General features: G+C 36.3%; 1 protein-coding gene across 1 annotated transcript in view; it reads left to right on the top strand.

Annotated features, from left to right (window-relative positions):
• Window positions 1-25,949, top strand: part of LOC143233424 (leukocyte tyrosine kinase receptor-like) — an 89,127-nt gene that overhangs the window by 42,000 nt on the left and 21,178 nt on the right. The window contains exons 12-24 of the mRNA XM_076469635.1: window positions 350-497; window positions 3,055-3,168; window positions 5,916-6,087; window positions 6,339-6,512; window positions 6,648-6,908; window positions 8,011-8,205; window positions 12,276-12,426; window positions 14,301-14,391; window positions 16,094-16,158; window positions 16,248-16,377; window positions 17,488-17,585; window positions 19,606-19,698; window positions 21,735-21,836. Coding sequence (XP_076325750.1) covers window positions 350-497; window positions 3,055-3,168; window positions 5,916-6,087; window positions 6,339-6,512; window positions 6,648-6,908; window positions 8,011-8,205; window positions 12,276-12,426; window positions 14,301-14,391; window positions 16,094-16,158; window positions 16,248-16,377; window positions 17,488-17,585; window positions 19,606-19,698; window positions 21,735-21,836 — 1,794 coding nt within the window. The remainder of the gene's footprint in view (window positions 1-349; window positions 498-3,054; window positions 3,169-5,915; window positions 6,088-6,338; window positions 6,513-6,647; window positions 6,909-8,010; window positions 8,206-12,275; window positions 12,427-14,300; window positions 14,392-16,093; window positions 16,159-16,247; window positions 16,378-17,487; window positions 17,586-19,605; window positions 19,699-21,734; window positions 21,837-25,949) is intronic.

Raw genomic sequence — 25,949 nt, 5'->3', positions numbered from 1 at the left:
CATACTATTCAGCATGGCATACTAAATCTAAAGATGGACACCAGAACCGGAGGTTGTTTTAAGATATTAGATTATACGAGGCAACAGGATGCACTTAAATTGTTCCTAAAGATCTTGGCCAACCTTTGAATATAGTAAACAACGAATTATGTAAGAATTGTCCCTCTTATCCTGTGTCTGCCCTGTCCCTCTCTGTTTCTTAACCCTTGTAGGGTTTTTTTTTTCACCTATAACTTTTACGTTCTGTCATTTTATTTTTATAAACAAATACTAAGTTTCTATTACTTTAAGTATTGCTTAACCGTTTCACTACTCTCTTTCTCTACTATATGTATAATTCTTTGAACAGCGTATTCGTCTATGGGGCTGGTGGTGGTGAAGGGGTAGAAAACAGAGGTACCAGCCGCGGAAGTTTTGTTCGTGCAACTTTTAATTGGGTCGAAGGGGAAGTTCTCTTTTTTCTGATTGGTCAGAAAGGTGTCGGCGCGTGTGTTGAAGTAAGTAACGCTTGAAATTAAACTATTAAATGATTTTGTGATTTCGAAAATTTCCGAAGTGCTTTCCCTCATTTTTTTTTTTTTTTTAGGAAGGCGCGTGCTTTTCATTTTATTTTAAGGAATCCCATTAGAAATGTCAAAAATATCTGAATGTGTCTTATATCTTGAAGTTTAAAAGGAAAATTTCTGAACTTTGACGTTTATAGAATGGCTGAAAATTATTTTAAAATATATGTTTATTTTTAGTGTTAATATAAAAATCTTAATTAAAAGTTACACCGCTATTTCAAAACTTATTAATATTTAATACATTTTACCGTATTGTTTGTAACATTTTAATATTCTGATAAAGTAAGCCCTTTTCTAGTTTCTCAGTTCGTGAGGCTTAGAACAGAAAACAAAAGTGATTGAACTTTCTTTTAACACGGACAGGACAGAGTGTCTGTGTTGTGGTTCTGATCACTTATGTTTGAATTAATTTTTATCATAGATCTGACGAGAGTTTGTGTTATGGTCTCACATATACCAGACGCCAACAACTTCAATCTGACAAAACGAGATATTTATTATTTAACTAGAAGCTGAGCATCGAACACCTCCAGTCAAACACATGAAGCTATTTTGACATCTTTTTCATACTGCACGGGTTATTAAACCTGTCTGGCTACACTTGAAAAAGTCCCCCGCGGGGATAGCGGTAAGTCTTCGGATTTACAACGCAAAAATCAGAGGTTCGATTTCCATCGGTGAATACAGCAGATAGCCTGATGTGGCTTTGTTATAAAAAAAAACGCACGCGTTTGAAAAATCTAAATAATTATACTAAAAACAACAACATGGAAAATATGTACCCTTTCCTAAGAGCCGGTTGTAGGTTCACATTGTTGCGAGGAGGGTCAGGTGGGTAATTTGTGATTCCTGTAATGACCTTTTGTAGGCCCATGGATAAGCTACACGGAGAATATTTTTGGATTTTAAGTTTAAAGAAATCTTTATCACTGTCACCCGACATAGCCAAGTGGTTAGCGCTTCGATTCACAATCTGAGGGCCGTGGGTTCGAATCCCCCGTCACAACGAACATGCTCGCCCTTTCAGCTGCGGAAGCGTTATAATGTGACGGCTCATCCCATTATCTGTTGGTAAAAGAATAGCCCAAGAGTTGGCGGTGGTGAGTAGTTACCTTCCCTTTAAGTCTTACACTGCAAAATTAGGGACGGCTAACGTCGTTAGCCCACATGTAGCTTTGCGCGAACGTCAGAAACAGTTTATCAGTGTTTTACTGTGATTTAACATTTATATAGAATGTGAAGACGCTTCAGTCTACTAATCATTTACTGTTTTATAATTTGATTGGAGAAAGGAAGTAATCTTCCCTCTTCCTTCTGCTAGTGCCAGGCCTGATCTTTCTAAGTGCACGTGATATCCATGGACCAACCAAGTGAGGCAATACATTTTTGTATAAAAGTTCTGGGCACTGATAAATCTGATTAGAAAACAATATCAGTCAATATACCACTCGGGAAAAAGAAGTTGAAGAAATAGGACACCTTTGTAAGATAAAGTCGACTTCTGTGTCTACAATGTGTTGATAAAGCTTTGGACCAGGTGTGCCCTGGTGGTTATAATATTTGAACGTGAATTCAAAGATCTTCGTTTAGCTTTCTATTGTTATAAAATCGAGGTTCTCACTTTGGGCTCATGGGTGCGTTATAAGAGTTGAAGGTCGATCTCACTATTTAATTGCATTAGTCCGAGAGTTGGTGTTAGATGAAGTTACCTTCCTTTCAGTAAATCGACCCAAAATTAGTGATAACTTCTGTTGCAAATCTGTAATATAAAGTTATTTCCGGAACTTTACGACTAAACGTACACGCCACAAAAAATGTGAACCGAAAAACACGAATGTTTCACTCATCTCCATGACTACACGTGCATTATTCACACATCTTCTTAACTACACTTGCAAGCAGTGGATAACTCTAGGCCTTTATTACAGATTGGTAATATACTATTGGAATCAAATCAAACCTTTTTTATTACAATGTATAGTCCCACCAAACATGCTTGCCCTTTCAGCAGCGAGGGCGTTATAATGTAAGGGCCAATCCCACTATTCGTTGGCAAAAGAGTAGCCCAAGAGTTGGCGGTGGGTGGTGATGACTAGCTGCCTTCTCTCTAGCCTTACACTGCTAAATTAGGGACGGCTAGCGTTGATAGTCCTCGTGTAACTTTGCGCGAAATTCTAAAAACAAACAATAAAACGTATAGATAGATCCGATTAAATAACACAAGTAGTTGATACACACATCTCAGAGTTTACTAGCACAAACGATGTGTAACGACAGTGAAAATACAATACAAACTGTAACTAGCACTAATGAGACGATACATGTCACTTGACGTGTATTTTAGAAATAAATTTCAGAATATTTTTTATTTTATTCACAGTAACTGATTTTGTTTTTCTTTAGTCAATTGTTATTTAAAAGTTATGATTCGAACCCTTGAGAAACATTCAAAAACAGTTTATGAAAGTTTTTGTTGCTATTGTACTAGCCACTGTCATGCAATCTCAGCCATTCGAGAGGGGGTATCCATGATTTACGTAAACACTACAAACGAAGACGAGGAGGGGGTGGAGGGGGTGGAGGAGCTACTTTTATATTTCGGGTAAGTCTCGAATCCTACGTACGATCTCATACTCTAACTGTCAGTTTAAGTCCAGTTTATCAGTTAAGAGAGAAAATTAGGTTGCACTATGAAAACGTATTTATTGATGAACCACCAGGTTAAGGTAAATAAAACAAAAATGGTACATAAGAATGTATGTCAAACTATTTGAAAGTCTACTTATGGACATAAGCAACATATCAAGATAAAGGGACCTGAACTGAAACTTACGTTATCCAGTGGTCAGTGGCAACTTTACGTAATTACAACGCTAAAATGGGGACTTCGATTCCACACTGTGGACAACATAACAAGATGAAGGGACACGAACCGAAACTTAAGTTATCCAGTGGTCAGTGGCAAATGTACGTACTTAGAACGCTAAAATGGGGGCTTCGATTCCACACTGTGGACAAAGCACAAGTAGTCTATAGTGTGGCCTTGTACTAATCCCACAGTGGCTCGGCAGTAAGTCTAAAGACTTGTAACGCTAAAACTTCTTGTGGTGAGCACAGAACAGATAGCCTACTGTGTGTAGCTTTGCGCTTAACTTAAGCAAGCAAACACAATTCACACTAATACACCAGTCAACAACACAACATTATATAACATTATATTCGAAGATAATTCAAACTTGAAGAAAATTTGTAATTAAACATAACGTTCCTATTGGTTTTAAATTTATCCCAGAATCCCGCATCTGAACCAAAACCATTATTAAATAAAAATTACATAGGATCGCACAATGCAACGTCACTAGTAAAATAAGGAGAAATAACTGTACATAGCAGAAACCGGATTCACCAAACATAATAGAAAAAAACAAACCTTCCCATGTTTACCACAATTGGAACTAAAAAACACAATATATATAGTGAAAAAAACTATAATTTTAAACAAAGAAATAACACAGTATATATAGTGAAAAAACTATAATTTTAAACAAAGAAAGAACACTATATATAGTGAAAAAACTGTAATTTTAAACAAAGAAAGAACACAGTATATATAGTGAAAAAACTGTAATTTTAAACAAAGAAAGAACACAGTATATATAGTGAAAAACTGTAATTTTAAACAAAGAAAGAACATAATATATATATACTATAATTTTAAACAAAGAAAAAACTGTAATTTTAAACAAAGAAAGAACACAGTATATATAGTGAAAAACTGTAATTTTAAACAAAGAAAGAACATGGTATATATAGTGAAAAAAAACTGTAATTTTAAACAAAGAAAAACTGTAATTTTAAACAAAGAAAACAAACAAAGAACACAATATATATAGTGAAAAAACTATAATTTTAAACAAAGAAAGAACACAGTATATATATATAATAAACAAAGAAAGAACACAGTATAATAAAAAACTGTAATTTTAAACAAAGAAAGAACACAGTATATATATACTGTAATTTTGAAAAAACTGTAATTTTAAACAAAGAAAGAACACAGTATATATAGTGAAAAAACTGTAATTTTAAACAAAGAAAGAACACAGTATATATAGTGAAAAAACTGTAATTTTAAACAAAGAAAGAACAGTATATATATGTATAGTGAAAAACTGTAATTTTAAACAAAGAAGAAACCCTAACAAACGCAACATAAAGGAAGCCATCATAATTGAACAGAGCATCCCTTCTCTAAACCAACACCACGTGGAACAAGATACCTTCACCATAATCTCCGGTCATGTGACTGTGTGTGTTTGTATCAAAATATTCCCGTGCTTGTTACACTGCTTGTACCTGATTATGGCGAGAGTTTGTCGAAACGCTGTACATTTGTTACTTGTAATAAAGTTCCATTCACTGTACATTCAAGCTGTCTGCAAACTTTATTATCTAGAAGTGGGTTTTCTCGTAATTAAAAACTTTGCGCTCAAACAGCTAATCTCAAAAATTAAATTTTATTTCAAAAGCAAATAAGCAGCGCTTTTTGCAAAATTAAAGTTGGAGTATATCCGGAGAAGATTCGATTTTTCAAGTTAACACAGCTTTCTATGGAAGTCTTCATTTTATTAATATGTGACACAGCATTTGGGTATTAAGTTGGTGAAAATTAAACAACAACAAAAGTGTATTAACCTCAGGCTTAAAATCATTACCAGCTAAAGCGCCATCTTAATTTTGTAAAAGCGCTAACTTTGATTTTATTTGTTTGTAGTTAATCATAAGGCTATACAACAAGTTAGCTGTGCTGTGCCCAACACAGGTATCGAAACCTGATTTATGGCGTTATACGTCTTCAGACATGCCGCTGTGCCACAGGTAGAGCTACCTGGCGTGTAGTTATTGAACTAAAAATTCTGTCTGAATTGAGTGCCTCCTTATTTTGTTTTGTTATGTAAGCAAATTGTACAATAAGTAATATTTAGTGCTTCTTCGACCTGGCATGGCCAGATGGGTTGAGGCGTTCGACTCGTAATTTCAGGGTCGCAGGTTCGAATCCCTGTCGCACCAAACATGCTCGCCCTCTCAGCCGTGGGGGAGTTATGATATTACGGTCAATTCCACTATTCGTTGATAAAAGAGTAGCCCAAGAGTTGGCAGTGGGTGGTGATGACTAGCTGCCTTCCCTCTAGTCTTACATTGCTAAATTAGGGACGGCTAGCGCAGATAGCCCTCGTGTAGCTTTGCGCCAAATTCAAAAACAAACAAACAAACAAGTTCTTATTCTACAGTAAATCAATGATTAAATGAGAAACCAGAAACCAATTGTTATATTTATTTGCACAACAGTTAGACCCTCGCACTGGTCGTCCAGTTCCCCTGGTGATTGCTGCCGGAGGTGGAGGTCTCTCTCACACAAGAAACGACGACTTTCGTACAGCGGTAGATCCTAACGGACGAGGGATAACCTCAAATCTTTTAACGACTAACGGTCGCTCTTCCCGAGTCGGAGACGGAGCTGGTGAGTAATAGAGTAGAATTATTTTTTTTTTAACGGAATGAGTTTTATTTTTTTTACAGAAGTTTTTATTGAGATTATTAAAAGTAGGGGTCGTGTTTTAAAATTCTGGTATTTTAATTCCATCAACAATTTTGGAGTAAACAGCTTGAAACAAATTATAAATGCTTTTGCATTACGTATTTAAACCAATTAAGATGATTTTTACTAACACACACACATATGAGGCCTTGTTATTCGTCTTGGAACTCTAGGTGGCGGAGGAGGTTGGAACGACACAACTCAGTATAACACCTCAGGATTGTCACTGATAGAGGGCGCCCTCGGTGGTCAAGTGTGTCAGGAAGGGCAAAATTGGAAAACCAATGGCGGATTTGGGGGTGGTGGAGGAGGGTGTTCCGCAGGTGGAGGTGGGGGTGGCTATAAAGGTGTGTTTTGTAGTTCTGATTAATAAGGTGTTCTTTCTTTTTTTTTCCTTGATTATATGATTTACAAACGCTACATTAATCTGTCCAGAGATTTGATTTGTCAAATTATTAATAAAAATTATAAAAACAATCCAGGAGGCAATACTTCCTATGAAGACAGTTACTTCACCAATGGTCGAGGGGGAACGTCATACGTAAATCCAGAAGCTTTCCTGACCTTTGCAGAGCCAGGATCGCATGAAGGTGATGGGAAAGTGGACATTGCACCTGCCCATACGGACTGTAGCTGTGAATACATGTGTGTTCTTTTGGACAAAGAAAGACAAGTCTTTCACTGTATCTGTCCCGACGATCAGATACTGCAGTCAGACGGAATTACTTGTCTCCATGACAAAGGTAATTATTATTATTCGTGGTCGTCTTGAATCTATTCACAGAAATATTTCAAAAATGTCCTGCCCGCCATGGCTAGTGCAAGGCCTGATCTTTCTAAGTACACGTGGTGTATGTAGATAAAGCAAGTGAGGCAATACATTTTTTTTAATACAAGCCATAACCTGTAACTACTGTAATCTGAGGATCGTGGGTTCGAATTCTAGTCACACCAAACATCCTCGCCGTTTCAGCCGTAGGGCCGTTATAACATTACAGTCAATCCCACTGTTCGTTAGTAAAATATAGTCCCAAGAGTTGGCGGTGGGTGGTGATGACTAGCTGCTTTCCCTCTAGCCTTATACTACTAAATTAGAAACGGCGGTGCAGACAGCACTCGTGTTGCTTTGTGCGAAATTAAAAAAAAACAACAACAATAAAAATGTGAATATTTTCGTGGAGTTAATGGCGACAGAAACAAATTATTGTCTCAACAGCATTTAATAAAAATTCTGTCTTTGATAATACGGTAACAATTGTTTTTTAAAAGGAAAGGTAAGAGTTTGTTGAAATATTTTAATTAAAGTCTTGAGTTAGCACATTATACACACATAAATCTACTGTGTTAACGTACTGCCGTTTGTTAGGAATGTGTCAGGCTTTAAAAATAATAAATATTGTTATTTCTTGCTTTTAAAGCTCACGTGTCGCGTTGTATTGTAGCTTAACAGAGTGGAGAATTCTGTTTGTGATGTGTGGTTTACGTCTGATGTACTGATATCATGACAGTACGCTCACATATTACAAACCATTTTGTAATATTTGGGTTAGATTTCAACATGATAATGTAACTTACAATTCATTCACTCAGCATTTTTTATTATTATTTTTCATATTATTTTTACTTATATTTTAAATTAGATGTTCCACATAATTATGTGTCATTACCAAAACTTTAACTTCTTAACACGTTAAGTTTATAAAACAAGACTATAGTTAAGATAATAACCAACAAAAACAGGTTTTCACGTAATGTTTTCACAAATTATTGGTTTTTATGTGATGTGCAACAGAGAATGTTTTTCCCTCCAATCTTTACTGAAAAACTAACATCATGTCATTGCAGAGCATCCTGAAGTCACCGACCACAAAAGTGACGGGTTTCATCTTGCGACACACCACCTGGTGGTGATTATTCTGTGTATCCTGGTGACGGTAGCAGTGATATTGTTCTTCTGCGTGCTGGCGTGTAAGTTCCAGGTTCCCCAGCGAGCAGAGGAGGGGCCTAACCCTCCCGAGATAGTTCTGCAGGTAGAGAAGGGCAGAAACAGTTGATGGAACAGCCGATTTTATTTTCGATATATACTTAGGGATAGAGGACCCAACAACCGATCTCATATTGAGTATATCTTCAGAGGACAGGGATAATATGGGATCCGAGTTTGAGGAGCAATCTCTCTTTAGTTTGGCTATGGAAATAAAACAGACCAAACTATAAAAAACAAGAAACGATTATTTTAAACTCTAAACAACTTAAAAGCATTTACAAAAAAAAAGCTTTTCTCTCAGCCTTGTTAATACTATTCATTTATTCTTATCTCTTAGATCATTGACAATTAAAAAAAATCGCATTTAAAACGTCCAGTCTTTGTATTAGAAACACCTGTGTATTTACGCTACACGTTAGAAACGCCTGTGTATTTACGCTATACATTAGAAACGCCTGTGTATATTTTAGTTGTGGTTTGTTTTGTTTTTAAAGATAGCACGCGACATTTAAATTATAGAACTGTCAGGTAAGAATCTTTAACATTTGTTAAACTTTTTTTTTTCGTTGCCTAAGGAGCCCCCTTTAATCTTTATTTGCCTGTTTTAATTGTGACTCTGTTACTTATTAGAAAACAAAACATGTTTTAAGTATTTCTATCATGCCAATATTAACGAACGATCATTTTTACTTTAGCGCTAATAGAGGTTAAAACGACACTTAGACGCATGAACAACACGTTTTAAGTACTTATAAGCTGCCAAATATCAATGAACCTCCAATTTTAGTTTAGTGCTAACAGTTAGAGCTTAAAAAGTTCCTTAGATACATGAACTGTGTTATTGAAATTTTTAATGCTGTAAATGGCTTTAAATGTCGTCCTAGCGAAGAAGTGTGTGCCTTAAATTAAATAAAAACATTAGAAGAAGAACCTATGTTAATAAGTTAATTATAAATATAACTGGTAATTTCTTTTTATGTAGAGAAAAATTTAGACTTCGAGCCAAAAACGATAGAAGCTTTTAACATTGGTATTACTTACACCAATGTTCTTACTAGTAACATTAAAAAGTCATTCATTAAAATTTAAAAAGATTCAAATCTTCCAAATAGGTTATGTTGCAGAGCTTACCACAACTAGTTACAATAATTATTGTTTGAAAATACCACAAACTTTTGTAGAAAGAACTGATCAACTCACTCATTATTATTTTACCTAAACGAGTAAGGCCCAGCATGGCCAAGTGTGTTAAGGCGTTCGACTTATAATCCGAGGGTCGCGGGTCCGAATCCCGGTCGCACCAAACATGCTCGCCCTTTCAGCCGTGGGGGCATTATAATGTTACGGTCAATCCCATTATTCGTTGGTAACAGAGTAGTCCAAGAGTTGGCGGTGGGTGGTAATGACTAGCTGCCTTCCCTCTAGTCTTACACTGCTAAATTACGGACGGCTAGCGCAGATAGCCCTTGTGTAGCTTTGCGCGAAATTCAAAACAAACAAACAAACTGAACGAATATATCCTACTACGAGCCTACAACGTCAAAGTAAAGAGTTCAATTCCCCGTTATGAACACAGCAATGTGGTTTTTCTCTCAAAAAAAAGAAATAAATAAGTACTACGTTATACCGATACGAAAAATGGGTTTCGATACTCACGTTTGGCGCAGTCCAGACAGCCCATTGTGAAGCTTTGCCTTTAGTAACAAACAAATAGGACGTTAATTTATTAAAGCAAAATTAAAAACTGCTAGTGCAGCTAAGCCTTATGTGAATTTAAGAGTATATCGGCTGCAAACTATTTAAAAGTAAAATTTTAATATTTATTATCTTAATTAACTTTTTTTTTTACTGCACTCCATCTGTACTGTCAAACTACTCGACTTTATGAAATAGTAAAATTTATCGTAGTAATTTAAGTGACATGTTACGCCGTAGAAACTATGTAATAGGCTTTTTTGGGTCATTAGACATTTGTTAGGGAAGATTAGGTTAAATTTGGTCAATATTAGTATCACGCTTTTCGAGGGAAAGGAAATCATCTAGTTTCTATACGTTTGGTAAGTAATTTCTATTCCATTTTTTTTTAAATTTTACTTTCAGTAGTATTATTAATTAGAATGTTTATACCATATGTAGATTTTGTTTTTATTTTCCAATTTGTTTTACAATATACATATATTTTTGCAAGGATTAGTCTGCAATGTTAGCCTGCTCTACATGGATTTATGATTGACATAAATTTCCTAAAGTAGCCGAACTTCGTGATATATATTATTGGGATTACGACCGAAAATGTCGTTAACCAGAGTGTGTACCAACTGATAAATCAATTCATTGTAATCGTTATAAGTAAGAACGGTGTTTTGTATCAGCTATATTCATTATTAGGCTAAATGCTAGTTCTAAATTATATGAGTAGCTTGGTGTAATTAGAAGTTAATAATAGTTTGAAAAAGATTGTGTAGCTATCGCTCTTTCTAATATTTTAATGATCATAAGAGGTACTTATCTAACGTTTGAACTCGGAATTAAAATACCACAAAATTGTGATATACTGATGAGTTACAAAATTATAATTTCGGAACTTACTAATAATTTAAAATATCCTAATATTGTGACGTACTAACAAGTTAAAAGACTATAATATTGTGACTTACTAACGAGTTAAAAGACAACAATATTGTGATTTACTAACGAGCCAAAAGACAACAATATTGTGACTTACTAATGAATTAAAAGATCATAACATCGAATCTTAGTAACGAGTTAAAAAAACCACAATATTGTGATTTACGAGTTAAAGAACCATAACATCGTGTCTTAGTAACGAGTTAAAGGACCACAATATTGTGATTTACGAGTTAAAGGACCATAATATCGTGTTTTAGTAACGAGTTAAAGGACCACAATATTGTTACTTACTAACGAGTTGAGAGGTTACACGTGATCTTGGTTTGTTATCTGTTCGCTACAACACAAAATTTAGGATGTGAGAACCATAAAATGCACAAGAAATCTTTATTCCGTCTAAATGAAGAACATCTATTCGAACACCACGTATTTATAGACTCCATGGTAATTAAGTTGTTCCTTGTTATTCCACAATGTGAGTCGTATAGATATTAATGAGGGAACACTGCAGAAGAAATCAGTAGAAATGACAGGCGTAAAGCTGACCTCCAAGTTTCGTTTCTTAACCTAACCTTGAACATTAAACAGTTTTTCATAGCAATTTTCAAAATCAAATGATCAGGAATTTAGAGGAAGTGTTGTAGTGATAAAGGCTGTTTCGGCTGTTATCCAGTGAAAATGAAGTTAAAAACAGTTAATTTGATTTATGTTCTTGTTCTTCTTGTCATCCAGTTAAAAATTCGTTACGTTTGATGTGTTACATAGGCCTTTAAGTCATGTGTTATTTTTATAATGAATAAACCAACCTTAATTAACAACGTTTAAAACTCTAACATTTTCTAAAAAATAATTTTATTCGATATTTATTTATGGATAATTAGACACAATAATATTTTTTGTCTTCTTCTGATGTGCTGTGTTTCGTCCGTGAGTTAACACATTTCATATCGATTCTCGTGTTTCGTCACTCTTCGTGGCGCTAGTCTGCTTATTTATTTTCGTTTATTTTAAGTAAAAACTTCCGTCTTTTGATAACATTGTAAATGTTCTCCTTTGATCATTTTGATTTTGTAAATAATATTTAAAATTTAAAAAATAATTGAAATACCCCATTATATAAAGTACCGAATAACGTACTTTTGGTTACAATTTTTTTTACCAGTTTAATCTGGCATTATCATTTGCAAAAACTGGTGTTGTACCTCATGGTGCCAGGTTAACATGGCGGGACTACACTCTGTGTATTCGACAACAAATAAGTTTTAACGATTTTGAATTATTTATCACTTAAACCCCGAAGAATGTATGACTTAAATTTTGATTATTCTTAGCTTATATTATTGTATTTTCCTTTATCTCAGATACATTTTCTTTAAAAAAAAGTTATTAAGTTATACGGCAATATAGTAAAATGAAATTAGCTTAGAGCTAAGTTTTCTTTCTTCCAGTCAATTGGTACCGAACAAAGGTTAACCGAAACATGAACCGAGAGCCCTTAACAGCCCCGATCTACAACTTACTTGGATCCGTCAAAATAACGGTGGGATGGTAACAGAATATAACCCTAACTACGAGTTTGGCGGGAGCACATACACCATCCAAGATTTACCAGAAATACCCAGAGAAAACCTAACACTAGTCAAGTAAGTTATTATTACTTCGTCCGCCCCATTTTTTGGTGGGGAAGTCAATAACGTATTTTGATTTTTTGGAAGATTAAAGACTGTTATTGTAGATTTGCACCACAAAAATGTGGCAATATTTGTAACTTTAGAGAAAGCTTTCCGCAATTTAAACTTTGTTTGTTTTCTTTCTGTTGCTAACGCTCGGGATGGATTTGTCAAATGAACACTACAGTATGTTAGCGACATACACTTTCTTAGTGTTAGTCTTACACTGCTAAATTAGGGGCGGCTAGAGGGAAGGCAGCTAGTCATCGCCAACTCTTGGGCTACTCTTTTATCAACGAACAGTGGGATTGACCGTCACACTATAACGCCACCATGGCTGAGAGGGTAAGCATGTTTAGTGTGACGGGGATTCGAACCCGCGACGACCCTCGGATTACGAGTCGAGTTCCTTAACCACCTGGCCATGCCGGGCCCTGTTCCATGTGAGTGTGGCGTTTATTTTGCAAATTCATGATTATCCATCCATGTTAGTCTGACATCATCTGACAAATCCATCTAGGAATCTTGTCCATATTTTATAGTTTCTTCTTTTTGTGTCATTATTTGATAGAAACTTGTAAAACACCTTAGAGTTAGCGAGAAAGTAGCTAAGAAGGTTTAGGCTTATGTTTAGTGTTGTAACTTTGAACTTAAGATTACAAAACAAAAATCGCATGTTATTGACTTCATTTTTGCTCTAACATTAAGATGTTGAAAATGTTCAACATTAATCTTACGAAGGGCCATTGGCCGAAAAATTTGCATTCGAGGATTGGTTTATTTGAAATTTCGCGCTAAGCTACACGAGAGATATCCGCGCTAGCCATTCCGAATTTATCAGAGAAAGACGAGACGACATCACCACACACCGACAACTCTCAGGCTACTCTTTTGCCAACGAATGGTGGGATTGACCGTAACAATATAACGACGTCGCAGCCTAAAGGGCGAGCATGTTCGGTGGTATGGTGATTCGAACCCGTGACTCGCTTACTGCGAGTCAATCGCCTCAGCCATCTGACCACGACGGTTTCCTTTCGAGAAAATTCTGTTATAATTATCTCTTATGTGATATTTTTATAACGTAGTGCTTTTTACTTTCTGCCGTCTACCTCTAATGTTTGACGCAGCTGCGTGTTCGTGACATGTATAAATTGTTTGTTTGTTTTTGAATTTCGCACAAAGCTACTCGAGGGCTATCTGTGCTAGCCGTCCCTAATTTAGCAGTGTAAGACTAGAGGGAAGGCAGCTAGTCATCACCACCCACCGCCAACTCTTGGACTACTCTGTTACCAACGGATAATGGGATTGACTGTAACATTATAATGCCCCCACGGCTGAAAGGGCGAGCATGTTTGGCGCGACCGGGATGCGAACCCGCGACCCTCGGATTACGAGACGCACGCCTTAACACGCTTGGCCATGCCATGTTAAACAAACAACTTAAGTAGTCCTTTATGTTAACAATGACAGTAATAAAGAAATAAAAAGAAATAATTCAAGTCAAATATCAGAGAAGTGATAGTTTGTCAGCAGTAGCTCCCAGTTTTACATGTTCCTAGGTTCCTTAGTGGGACAGCAACATGTCTACGTACGTACATTGCTATAACTCGGGTTTTTATAGCACTTTGTGTTCCTTTGTGCTTAATAACAAACAATAATAAATATGTTCCCAGATGTATTCACGTACCCCGGAATACCAGTTTATAATATGAAGTACATCTAACTTATTCTATAATTTTGTGCCTTTTAAAGGTAAAGTTTGCTTATTGAAATATGCTCAAGACAATTAAATAGATAAAACCAATTATTCAATTGTTTTAGTTGTCTTTTGTCGTGTTTTGCAGAGCCTTGGGCCAAGGAGCGTTTGGTGAGGTTTACGAAGGATACCTGTCTAACGTACCAGATGAACCGTGTAACATGGCGGTTGCTATAAAGGTAAGCTTCATATGTTAGTTTCGCAATGGGACGAAGAGTTATGTTAGGCGTATAATTGAATAAAACCCGTTTTGCGATGTGCCGATAATGATGCGAGATATTTGATGGGATTACCTCATTAACAATTTGCAATAACTGAAGCCTAATCAACAGCTTCATGGATTTTTTTCTCCGTGGGTGTTATCACCCGTTGGTACAGCGGAAAGTCTGCGGATTTACAACGCTAAAATCAGGGGTTCGATTCCCTTTGGTGGGCTCAGCAGATGGCCCGATGTGGCTTTGCTATAAGAAAACATTCACACACCCAAGGGTGTTTTAAAAGTGAAATAGATGCCCCTTTTTATAAAGCTACAAATTAAGTAAAAACACGTGCAAAACTTATATGAATAAAGAAGACAGTATCCATGTAGGTTTCACGTGTACCTTGTATTGTCAGCCAAGAGTGTTGTTTTGTGAGACGTTTAAATGAACAATGCTGCCACTGTTGTTTTAGATGTTGGATTTTGTGAGATGTTTTTGACGCAAGAATCATCACCTATCGTTTAGTGTATGATGTCTTAGGTGGCCTGTCATGGGTTAAGGCGTGCGAGGGTCTGAGGGTCGCAGATTCGTATCCCCATCGCACCAAACATGCTCTCCTTTTCGGCCTTGGGGGCGTTATAATGTGATGGTCAATCTCACTATTCTTTCATAAAAGAGTAGCCCAAGAGTTGGCGATGGGTGGTGATGACTAGCTGCCTTCCCTCTAGTTTTACACTGCTAAATTAGGGACGGGTTGCGCAGATAGCTCTCGAGTAGCTTTGCGCAAAATTAAAAAAACAACAACCAATAAACAATGATGTCATAGCCAACAAACCAATCAGCGCAGCTCGTTTACTCTACGTTGTAAAGTATTGGCTTATTGGTCATAAAAAGAAAATATGCTCATGCTTCGATAGAAACGACTTGTTTTTTAAATATATGCTACCCCTTCTGAAAAGAAGCTGTTTAATGAAATTGAGCCTAGCCAAGCGCTACATGGGTAAATATTGCAAGTTTGTTTTACGAACCTATAAAACATGTAAAATATGAGCAATTAAAAATATACTATGATTCAACGATTTGATGTCATGTTTTTAAAACAAGTAAACTTAATATTTCATATACCAGCGCGCCATCTATTGTCGATTAATAAAATATTTTGTGTTTAGGATGTTGTATATTAATTTAATTTTGTGTTTATATTTCTAAACGTTACGTGTTGATGCTTATTTCTGAACTTTGTCTTTACGAAAAATTTAATCTCTTAAATGTCTCATTTGTTAAACACTAAAAATGTAATACTTTTCTTTTAATATAAAAACTTAAAAGTTTTACCGCTGACAAAAGTAAATGTTTATTAACCCTATTAAACGAACACAAAATAAGTTTACCTTCTCGTTTTAAACTATTTTCTACAATTTTATATTTAATTTCAGTGTATATAGTGGTTACCTGATGGGTTGGCGGTAAACTTCCGAACTAAAATCGGGAGCTGGATAAGAATAACCTACTGTGCATAAAGATGTCAACAGTATAAAGTAATTTTGAGGACTCAATTTGTATTTTTCATAGCATGACAACAGAAATAGAATGCAAGAAATGAGACATTATATAGTATCCTATAAAGCTAATTATTTTTAATTTACTGCTCACTTATAATCAACATTTTATTTTTTCTCAGACACTTCCAGAATTCTCATCTAGCCAATCAGAACTGGACTTTCAGATGGAAGCACTGATCATGAGGTAATAGTTTATTCTGCTTATAATGTACAAATATAACTTTATTGAAAAAAGCACGTTTAACCAAGTGAAATATTTTTATTCTATTTCAGCAAATTCAACCACTCCAACATCGTTGGTTTTATTGGTGTCTGTTTCGAAAAAATGCCTCGGTTCATCGTGCTGGAGTTATTGACAGGGGGAGATTTGAAGTCTTTCTTAAGAGATTCTAGGCCTAAGCCGGTAAAACGTGTTAAATGTTTTTTTTGTTGTTTTTTTTTAATTTTGCTCATATATTCACGAGGGCTATCTGCGCTAGCCGTCCCTAATTTAGCAGTGTAAGACTAGAGGGAAGGCAGCTAGTTATTACCACCCACCGCCAACGTTTGGGCTAATACTCTTTTACCAAAGAATAGTGGGATCGACCGTAAGTTTATAACGCCCCCACGGCTGAAAGGGGAAGCATGTTTGGCGCGAAGGGGATTCGAACCCGCGAGCCTTAGATCACGAGTCGAACGCCTTAACCCATCTGGCCATGCTAGGCCCAAACATTACAACCTGTACTCTGGGGGATCCTTTCAATTGGACCCTCCCACTGTCACAACGGTATTTCTGTGGACATACAACACCAGAAACCAAGTTTCGATACCCGTTATAGGCAAAACGCAGATAGTCCATGGTATAGCTTTGCGTTTAATTTAGCAGTATTCTTAGAAAACTTGTTTCTATGGTGATGTTCGATGTTTTATTTCATTTCATTTTTGTACTTTTCCCCGCAGTTTAATTTTGTCTAATTTTTTTTTTCACTCAATGGATAATTGTTTTTTCTTTTAATTTTTCACCAAGAGATGGCGATCTAACGTTATTAGAACTATAATAGCTCAGTGTGTTAAGCTAACCCTTTGTGACTCAGCCATGAGCCTGAGGGCTTATAACGTTAAAAATTGGATTTTGATACCCGCGGTGAACAGAGCACAGATAGCCAATTGTATAACTTTACGTTTACCAACAAAGAAGTATTATACTAATTTTTGTGGTGCTGTTACGCTGCAGAACAAGCAAAGTAATTCAGTTTGAAACTGAGTGCCAACTGATTTGATAATGACAGCCTTGTTTCTTGCACTGACTACAGGGCCGTATAATGAGATGATTAACAGGCGATTTGGAAGAAGGCCTAAAATCTATGTGATTAATATAATTTGTTTTTGTATTTAGTCAGATCGCACCTGCAGTATTTGTTTTTCTTTATTCCACACTGTATAATATTGTTATATTTTTCGTTGCCCTAATTGTACCATCTTATTCCTAAAAAAAATCATGTTAACATTATCCCCTGTTTCTTGTTTATTTCAGGATATGAGGTCATCCTTAAGCATGTTAGATCTTCTGGCCTTACCTATGGATGTTGCCAAAGGTTGCCAGTATCTGGAGCAGAACCACTTTATCCACAGGTTAAAATATCAGATAACTGAATTAAAGAGGTTATTTTAGAACGTCAATTGCCTAAAGTTTAAAATTATGTTGCAGTTAGATAAATTTTCGATTCCGGGAAAGTTAAAGGACAGTGGACTTTGATAAAACATTTCAAGTGTTGTACTTTAACTTACTTACTAACTAGAAATGTGATTTTAATTGAATTCGAAATTATACGTACTTCACGTATCTAAAATATCTCGCATCAATTTCCAAATTTGGTAGTATGAGTAACCAGAACTGTTTCGTTTGTTGAATTTCGCGCAAAGCTACATAAGGGCTATCTGCGCTAGTTGTCCTTACTTTAGCAGTTTATGACTAGAGGGAAGGCAGCAAGTCATCACCACCCACCGCCAACTTTTGGTGTGCTCTTTCACCAACAATAATACGATTGGCCGTAATTTTATAACGCCCCCACGGCTGAAAGGGCGAGCATGTGTGGTGCGACAGGGATTTGAGTCCCTTAACCGCCTGGTTATGCCGGGGCTCTGATCAGAAATGAACAAGAAATACGTTTAAAAATTAGTGTATTCAATAACTTCGAGCTCTTTCAGTCGTGGGGGCGTTATAATGTTACGATCAATTCCACTATTCGTTGGTAAAAGAGTAGCCCAAGAGTTGGCGGTGGGTGGTGATGACTAGCTTCATTCCCTCTAGTCTTACACTGATAAATTAGGGACAGCTAGTGGAGATAGTCCTCGTGTAGCTTTGCGCGAAATTCAAAAACAAACAAACTAACTTTGAAACAATTATTACTTGATTTGTTTTCTTAGAACTTATAAGCGAAAGCGAAGAATAAATATATAATAATAAGCCAACCATATGTAGACGTAAGGAATACATAAACACCGCACATGATATATAAAACAAAGTTAGGAAATAAAAAATATATAATACAGGGTGTTCGGAAAGTCACTGTGCACTTATATATTTATTAACAGACATGTTTCAATATAGAATACAGGAGGTAAATATGAATGACAATTATAAACAATGTTGAAAGTAACCCCCGTTGTCATCAATACAGGCCTGGATCCTTCTTATTTTGTTTCTAAACACCGCTATCTGTTGCTGGCTTGAAATAGACTGAATGAATGCTGTTATCGCTGCTTTCAAGTCATCCAGCGTGCGCGGACGATCCCGATACACTGCAGATTTTGCTGCTCCCCGCAGATAAAAGTCTGGTGAGCGTGGGGGCCACACGTCTTTGGAAATAATGCGGTCTCCAAAACATTCCTTTAATAACCGCATAAATCTGTGAGATGTGTGGACAGTGACACCATTCTGTTGAAACCATGAATAACTGATTCCATCACTTGTCATCTGATACCTCTAGAATGAATAATAGGCAATAAGTAGCAGTTTTTGTCTTTTCATAAACTAGGAGAAGCTTATAATCAGAATACAAATAGTAGAAAAGACGTGGAAAAAAATAATGAAATAATAAAAATAAGTGAAAATCAGTAAAAACACATCTATGACAAAAACTTTATATTAATTTGCAACGTTTTGGGCAAAAGCTCTTCGTCAGGCAGTTTGTTGTTAGCCTCTCTCTTTGCACACAGTTGAAAATAGCCTGACGAATGTCTTTTTTTCCCAAAACGTTGCGAATTAACGTAAAACTTTTGTAATGGACAAGTGTTTTAACTTAATTAATTTGAACACTTTATGTTCATTATTTCATTACTGTCAGAATACCCCCCCCATTTTATAACATGCTCAGAAACAATCGACGAGGATGAAGGATGTTACAAGACGTTGTCATGTATGATATTACATTAATCTTAAACACGAACTAAGATGTTATAGCAATAAAGCAACCGTATGAAACTTCGTCCTTATCCACCAGGGGTTAATTGAATGTAATGTTAACGGGTTAGTTTACTTTCTCTCGAGATAGTTAAATTTCTGTACACAATGTTCGTACAGAGCTTTACAAATTCAAGTGAAACATTTCGATTACTGACGTTTCATTTTGATTGTAATATTTCCGTGTAGGGACATAGCTGCCCGAAACTGTCTTCTCACGAGCAGAGGACCTGACAGGGTAGTGAAGATTTCAGATTTTGGCATGGCAAGAGATGTCTATAGGTAAGTTACTGAGCAACAGAAAGTAAAGTAAAATGAAATTCAAAAGAAAAGAACTACAACTAGAAAACAAATTATGTATGATATTATTTTAAAAACTGACCACTGTGGTTACATTAAACTGGTATCTCTTTCCACTCTGAAAGAAAATGAATAAGACGGTTGTCTTTTTCCATTGTTGTCAGAAAACAATAATATTTAGTTTTGAGATCGTTGTCTAAACTGTACTAATTGTACGTAGGACAAGTTTAATTTATTCTATACATGTGAATATTTTCAAGAGTTTACATTTATAATTTTGTCTGATCTCAATTTGGACTTTAACAGATTGTTTGAGCAAGCTTTAGGTCTTTAAAACTGGATCATAGAAAAGCGTCAATCCAAAGACTTTTGCCCCCTGCTAGTACAGCGGTAAGTCTCCGGATTTACAACGCTAAAATCAGGGGTTCGATCCCCCTCGGTGGGCTCAGCAGATAGCCCGACGTGGCTTTGCTATAAGAAAACCACACACACCCAAAGACTTTTATAACGCACGAAGTTAACTACAGAAGAAGAGAAAGAAGAGAAGAGAATTGAACAATAATTTTAATAAAGTTTTTTTTTTTAAACATTAAGAATTATATGAAGACAAGTACAAAAACGTAGGTAGCAGTCTGGAGAAACATCTTGAAGTCCATTACTATTTATAGACATAATAAAATATCAGCCATCTGTTTATAATCACAACAACAGCGTTCCACGTCAGTACAGCGGTAAGTCGACGGATTTACAACACTAAAATGAAGGGTTCGATCCCCCTCGGTGGACTCAACAGATAGCCCGACGTGGCTCTGCTTTATGAAACCTCATACATACAACAGCAAGGAATGGCATAGTGTCACCGAACAACATGAATACATTTTGTGGTATTTAAGACCAGCTCTAGAATATTCAAAAAGGAAATTATGTTTGCAAAGTTTTAAAAGAAATAATAAGATAGAAAACTTTCTATAAGAAACAATAACTGCAAAAGGCTTCGTTACTTGGATGCACTGAATACTAGATGGCCAGTCACTGTGCCAAAATGTCTTCCACGAATTACTACACGGAATAAAAGTGGAAAATTTCCACATAAGTTTTATTTCAATTTTCCTACTACGCAACAAACGCAACATAACCCAAAACCTTTATGATAGATCGTCCAATAATTATTCATTCATAGTTTCTTAACTTATTGTGATCTTTTACTGTAGATTATGATCTGCTATTAGTTGTCTTCCAAAGATCTGTTCTTTCTTATTTTGTTTCACCACTACCATTAAATTTGCGGCCTGGCATGGCCAAGCGCGTAAGGCGTGCGACTCGTAATCCAAGGGTCGCGGGTTCGCGCCCGCGTCGCGCTAAACATGCTCGCCCTCCCAGCCGTGGGGGTGTATAATATTACGTTCAATCCCACTATTCGTTGGTAAAAGAGTAGCCCAAGAGTTGGCGGTGGGTGGTGATGACTAGCTGCCTTCCCTCTAGTCTTGCACTGCTAAAATAGGGATGGCTATCACAGATAGATTTCGAGTAGCTTTGTGCGAAATTCCAAAACAAACAAACCATTAAATTTGACATTGACCGTTTCTCTGAGGGTTCGGAAACCAATAGTATTTTGAAATACTGTTATTTGTATCCACTACCTTACTGCATTAAATTACAACATTCTAAACTGTTTCTATCTGAAGATTACCTTATAACAAACGAACTTGTCTATTAAACGTTTTTTTTTGCCTTCTTTTTTGTTTTCTTTTCCAGTTCACTCTACAGTTTATTTACTGTCGCCACGAATTTGGATTGTATTTTTAAAACGTAAAACTGTTTCAGTATTGCGTCAGTAAATATCAAGTTATGTGAAATTTAGACACCAGGGTGATGTACGTGGTAAAATTTTATTTAGATTTTTTTTTCTCCTATAAGGTTTGCAATCGAATTTGAGATTTTGTTATGAGTTGGGTAATATTAACACAAAAAACAAACAAACAAACATTTAAAGTTGATGAAACTTTGTCTTATCAAAGGGCCGACTACTACAGAAAGGGAGGGAAAGCGACTTTACCAGTGAAATGGATGCCACCTGAAGCTTTTCTCGATGGAATATTCACGTCTAAGACCGATACTTGGTAAGAGGCTTCGCATGTTTTGATGAACAGAAAACACGTTGGTCTCCATAACCGTTCAAAAATCAATAAACTCTTTATCGTTTCTTTCAGTTTATTTCATCAAGTTTCTGTATAACCTCGAGTATGGTATTGGAATAACACTAACAATGTTCTCTAACTTCTTTGTTAGAATAGGAAGATGTTTAACACTGATGATGAGGGTGGTGGGGAATTAATACTGTGTGGATTATGTAATACGGTGGAGTAGGTAGATGTTTAACACTGATGGTGGTGATGAGGAATTGATACCGTGTGGATTATGTTGTACGATTAAGTAGGTAGATGTTTAACACTGATGGTGGTGATGGGGAATTAATACTCTGTGGATTATGTTGTACGATGAAGTAGGAAGATGTTTAACACTGATGGTGGTGGTGGGGAATTAATACTGTGTGGATTATGTTATACGGTGGAGTAGGTAGATGTTTAACAGTGATGGTGGTGATGGGGAATTAATACTGTGTGGATTATGTTATACGGTGGAGTAGGTAGATGTTTAACACTGATGATGGTGGTGATGGGGAATTAATACTGTGTGGATTATGTTGTACGGTGGAGTAGGTAGATGTTTAACACTGATGGTGGTGATGAGGAATTGATACCGTGTGGATTATATTTATACGGTGGAGTAGGTAGATGTTTCAACAGTGATGGTGGTGATGGGGAATTAATACTGTGTGGATTATGTTTTATACGGTGGAGTAGGTAGATGTTTAACACCGATGGTGGTGATAGGGAATTAATACGTGTGTGGATTATGTAATACGGCGGAGTAGGTAAATGTTTAACACTGATGGTGGTGATGGGGAATTAATACCGTGTGAATTATATTTATACGGTGGAGTAGGTAGATGTTTAACACTGATGTTGGTGATAGGGAATTAATACCGTGTGAATTATATTTATACGGTGGAGTAGGTAGATGTTTAACACTGATGGTGGTGATGGGGAGTTGATACTGTGTGGATTATGTTATACGATGAAGTAGGTAGATGTTTAACACTGATGGTGGTGATGGGGAATTAATACTGTGTGGATTATGTTATACGGTGGAGTAGGTAGATGTTTAACACTGATGGTGGTGATGGGGAATTAATACTGTGTGGATTATGTTATACGGTGGAGTAGGTAGATGTTTAACACTGATGGTGGTGATAGGAATAATACTGTGTGGATTATATTTATACGGTGGAGTAGGTAGATGTTTAACACTGATGGTGGTGATGGGGAGTGATACTGTGTGGATTATGTTATACGATGAAGTAGGTAGATGTTTAACACTGATGGTGGTGATGGGGAATTAATACTGTGTGGATTATGTTATACGGTGGAGTAGGTAGATGTTTAACACTGATGGTGGTGATGGTGAATTAATACTGTGTGGATTATGTAATACGGTGGAGTAGGTAGATGTTTAACACTGATGGTGGTGATGGGAATTAATACTGTGTGGATTATATAATACAGTGGAGTAGGTAGATGTTTAACACTGATGGTGGTGATGGGAATTAATACTGTGTGGATTATGTTATACGGTGGAGTAGGTAGATGTTTAACACTGATGGTGGTGATGGGGAATTCATACTGTGTGGATTATGTTATACGATGAAGTAGGTAGATGTTTAACACTGATGGTGGTGATGGGGAATTAATACTGTGTGGATTATGTTATACGGTGGAGTAGGTAGATGTTTAACACTGATGGTGGTGATGGTGAATTAATACTGTGTGGATTATGTAATACGGTGAAGTAGGTAGATGTTTAACACTGATGGTGGTGATGGGGAATTAATACCGTGTGAATTATGTTATACGGTGGAGTAGGTAGATGTTTAACACTGATGGTGGTGATGAGGAATTAATACCGTGTGAATTATGTTGTACGATTAAGTAGGTAGATGTTTAACACTGATGGTGGTGATGGGAATTAATACTGTGTGAATTATATTTATACAGTGAAGTAGGAAGATGTTTAACACTGATGGGGATGATGAGAATTTATACTGTGTGGATTATATTGTACGATAAGAAGTAGGAAGATGTTTAACACTGATAGGGATGATGAGAATTAATACTGTGTGGATTATGTTTTACGGTGGAGTAGGTAGATGTTTAACACTGATGTTGGTGATGGGGAATTAATACTCTGTGGATTATATTTGTACGATAAGTAGGAAAGATGTTTAACACTGATGGTGGTGATGGGGAATTAATACTGTGTGGATTATATTTGTACGATACAGAAGTAGGTAGATGTTTAACACTGATGGTGGTGATGGGGAATTATACTGTGTGGATTATATAATACAGTGGAAGTAGGTAGATGTTTAACACTGATGGTGGTGATGGGGAATTAATACCGTGTGAATTATATTTATACGGTGGGAGTAGGTAGATGTTTAACACTGATGTTGGTGATGGGGAATTAATACCGTGTGAATTATGTTATACGGTGGAGTAGGTAGATGTTTAACACTGATGGTGGTGATGGGGAATTGATACTGTGTGGATTATGTTATACGATGAAGTAGGTAGATGTTTAACACTGATGGTGGTGATAGGGAATTAATACTGTGTGGATTATATTTATACGGTGGAGTAGGTAGATGTTTAACACTGATGGTGGTGATGGGGAATTAATACTGTGTGGATTATGTAATACGGTGGAGTAGGTAGATGTTTAACACTGATGGTGGTGATGGGAATTAATACTGTGTGGATTATGTTATACGGTGGAGTAGGTAGATGTTTAACACTGATGGTGGTGATGGGGAATTGATACTGTGTGGATTATGTTATACGATGAAGTAGGTAGATGTTTAACACTGATGGTGGTGATGGGGAATTAATACTGTGTGGATTATGTTATACGGTGGAGTAGGTAGATGTTTAACACTGATGGTGGTGATGGTGAATTAATACTGTGTGGATTATGTAATACGGTGGAGTAGGTAGATGTTTAACACTGATGGTGGTGATGGGGAATTAATACTGTGTGGATTATATAATACGGTGGAGTAGGTAGATGTTTCAACACTGATGGTGGTGATAGGAATTAATACTGTGTGGATTATGTTATACGGTGGGAGTAGGTAGATGTTTAACACTGATGGTGGTGATGGGGAATTGATACTGTGTGATTATGTTATACGATGAAGTAGGTAGATGTTTAACACTGATGGTGGTGATGGGGAATTATATACTGTGGATTATGTTATACGGTGGAGTAGGTAGATGTTTAACACCGATGGTGGTGATGGTGAATTAATACTGTGTGGATTATGTAATACGGTGGAGTAGGTAGATGTTTAACACTGATGGTGGTGATGGGGAATTAATACCGTGTGAATTATGTTATACGGTGGAGTAGGTAGATGTTTAACACTGATGGTGGTGATGAGGAATTAATACCGTGTGAATTATGTTGTACGATTAAGTAGGTAGATGTTTAACACTGATGGTGGTGATGGGGAATTAATACTGTGTGAATTATGTTATACGATGAAGTAGGAAGATGTTTAACACTGATGGGGATGATGAGGAATTTATACTGTGTGGATTATGTTGTACGATGAAGTAGGAAGATGTTTAACACTGATGGGGATGATGAGGAATTAATACTGTGTGGATTATGTTTTACGGTGGAGTAGGTAGATGTTTAACACTGATGTTGGTGATGGGGAATTAATACTCTGTGGATTATGTTGTACGATGAAGTAGGAAGATGTTTAACACTGATGGTGGTGATGGGGAATTAATACTGTGTGGATTATGTTGTACGATGAAGTAGGTAGATGTTTAACACTGATGGTGGTGATGGGGAATTAATACTGTGTGGATTATGTTATACGGTGGAGTAGGTAGATGTTTAACACTTGTGGTGGTGATGAGGAATTGATACCGTGTGGATTATGTTGTACGATGAAGTAGGTAGATGTTTAAAACTGATGGTGGTGATGGGGAATTAATACTGTGTGGATTATGTTTTACGGTGGAGTAGGTAGATGTTTAACACTGATGGTGGTGATGGGGAATTAATACTGTGTGGATTATGTTATACCGTGGAGTAGGTAG

The sequence above is a fragment of the Tachypleus tridentatus genome, chromosome 1 (genome assembly GCF_004210375.1).
Source record: "Tachypleus tridentatus isolate NWPU-2018 chromosome 1, ASM421037v1, whole genome shotgun sequence".
Classification (NCBI taxonomy): domain Eukaryota; kingdom Metazoa; phylum Arthropoda; class Merostomata; order Xiphosura; family Limulidae; genus Tachypleus; species Tachypleus tridentatus.
The sequence above is the reverse complement of the archived record's forward strand: the minus strand, read 5'-3'. Positions and strand labels throughout refer to the sequence as shown.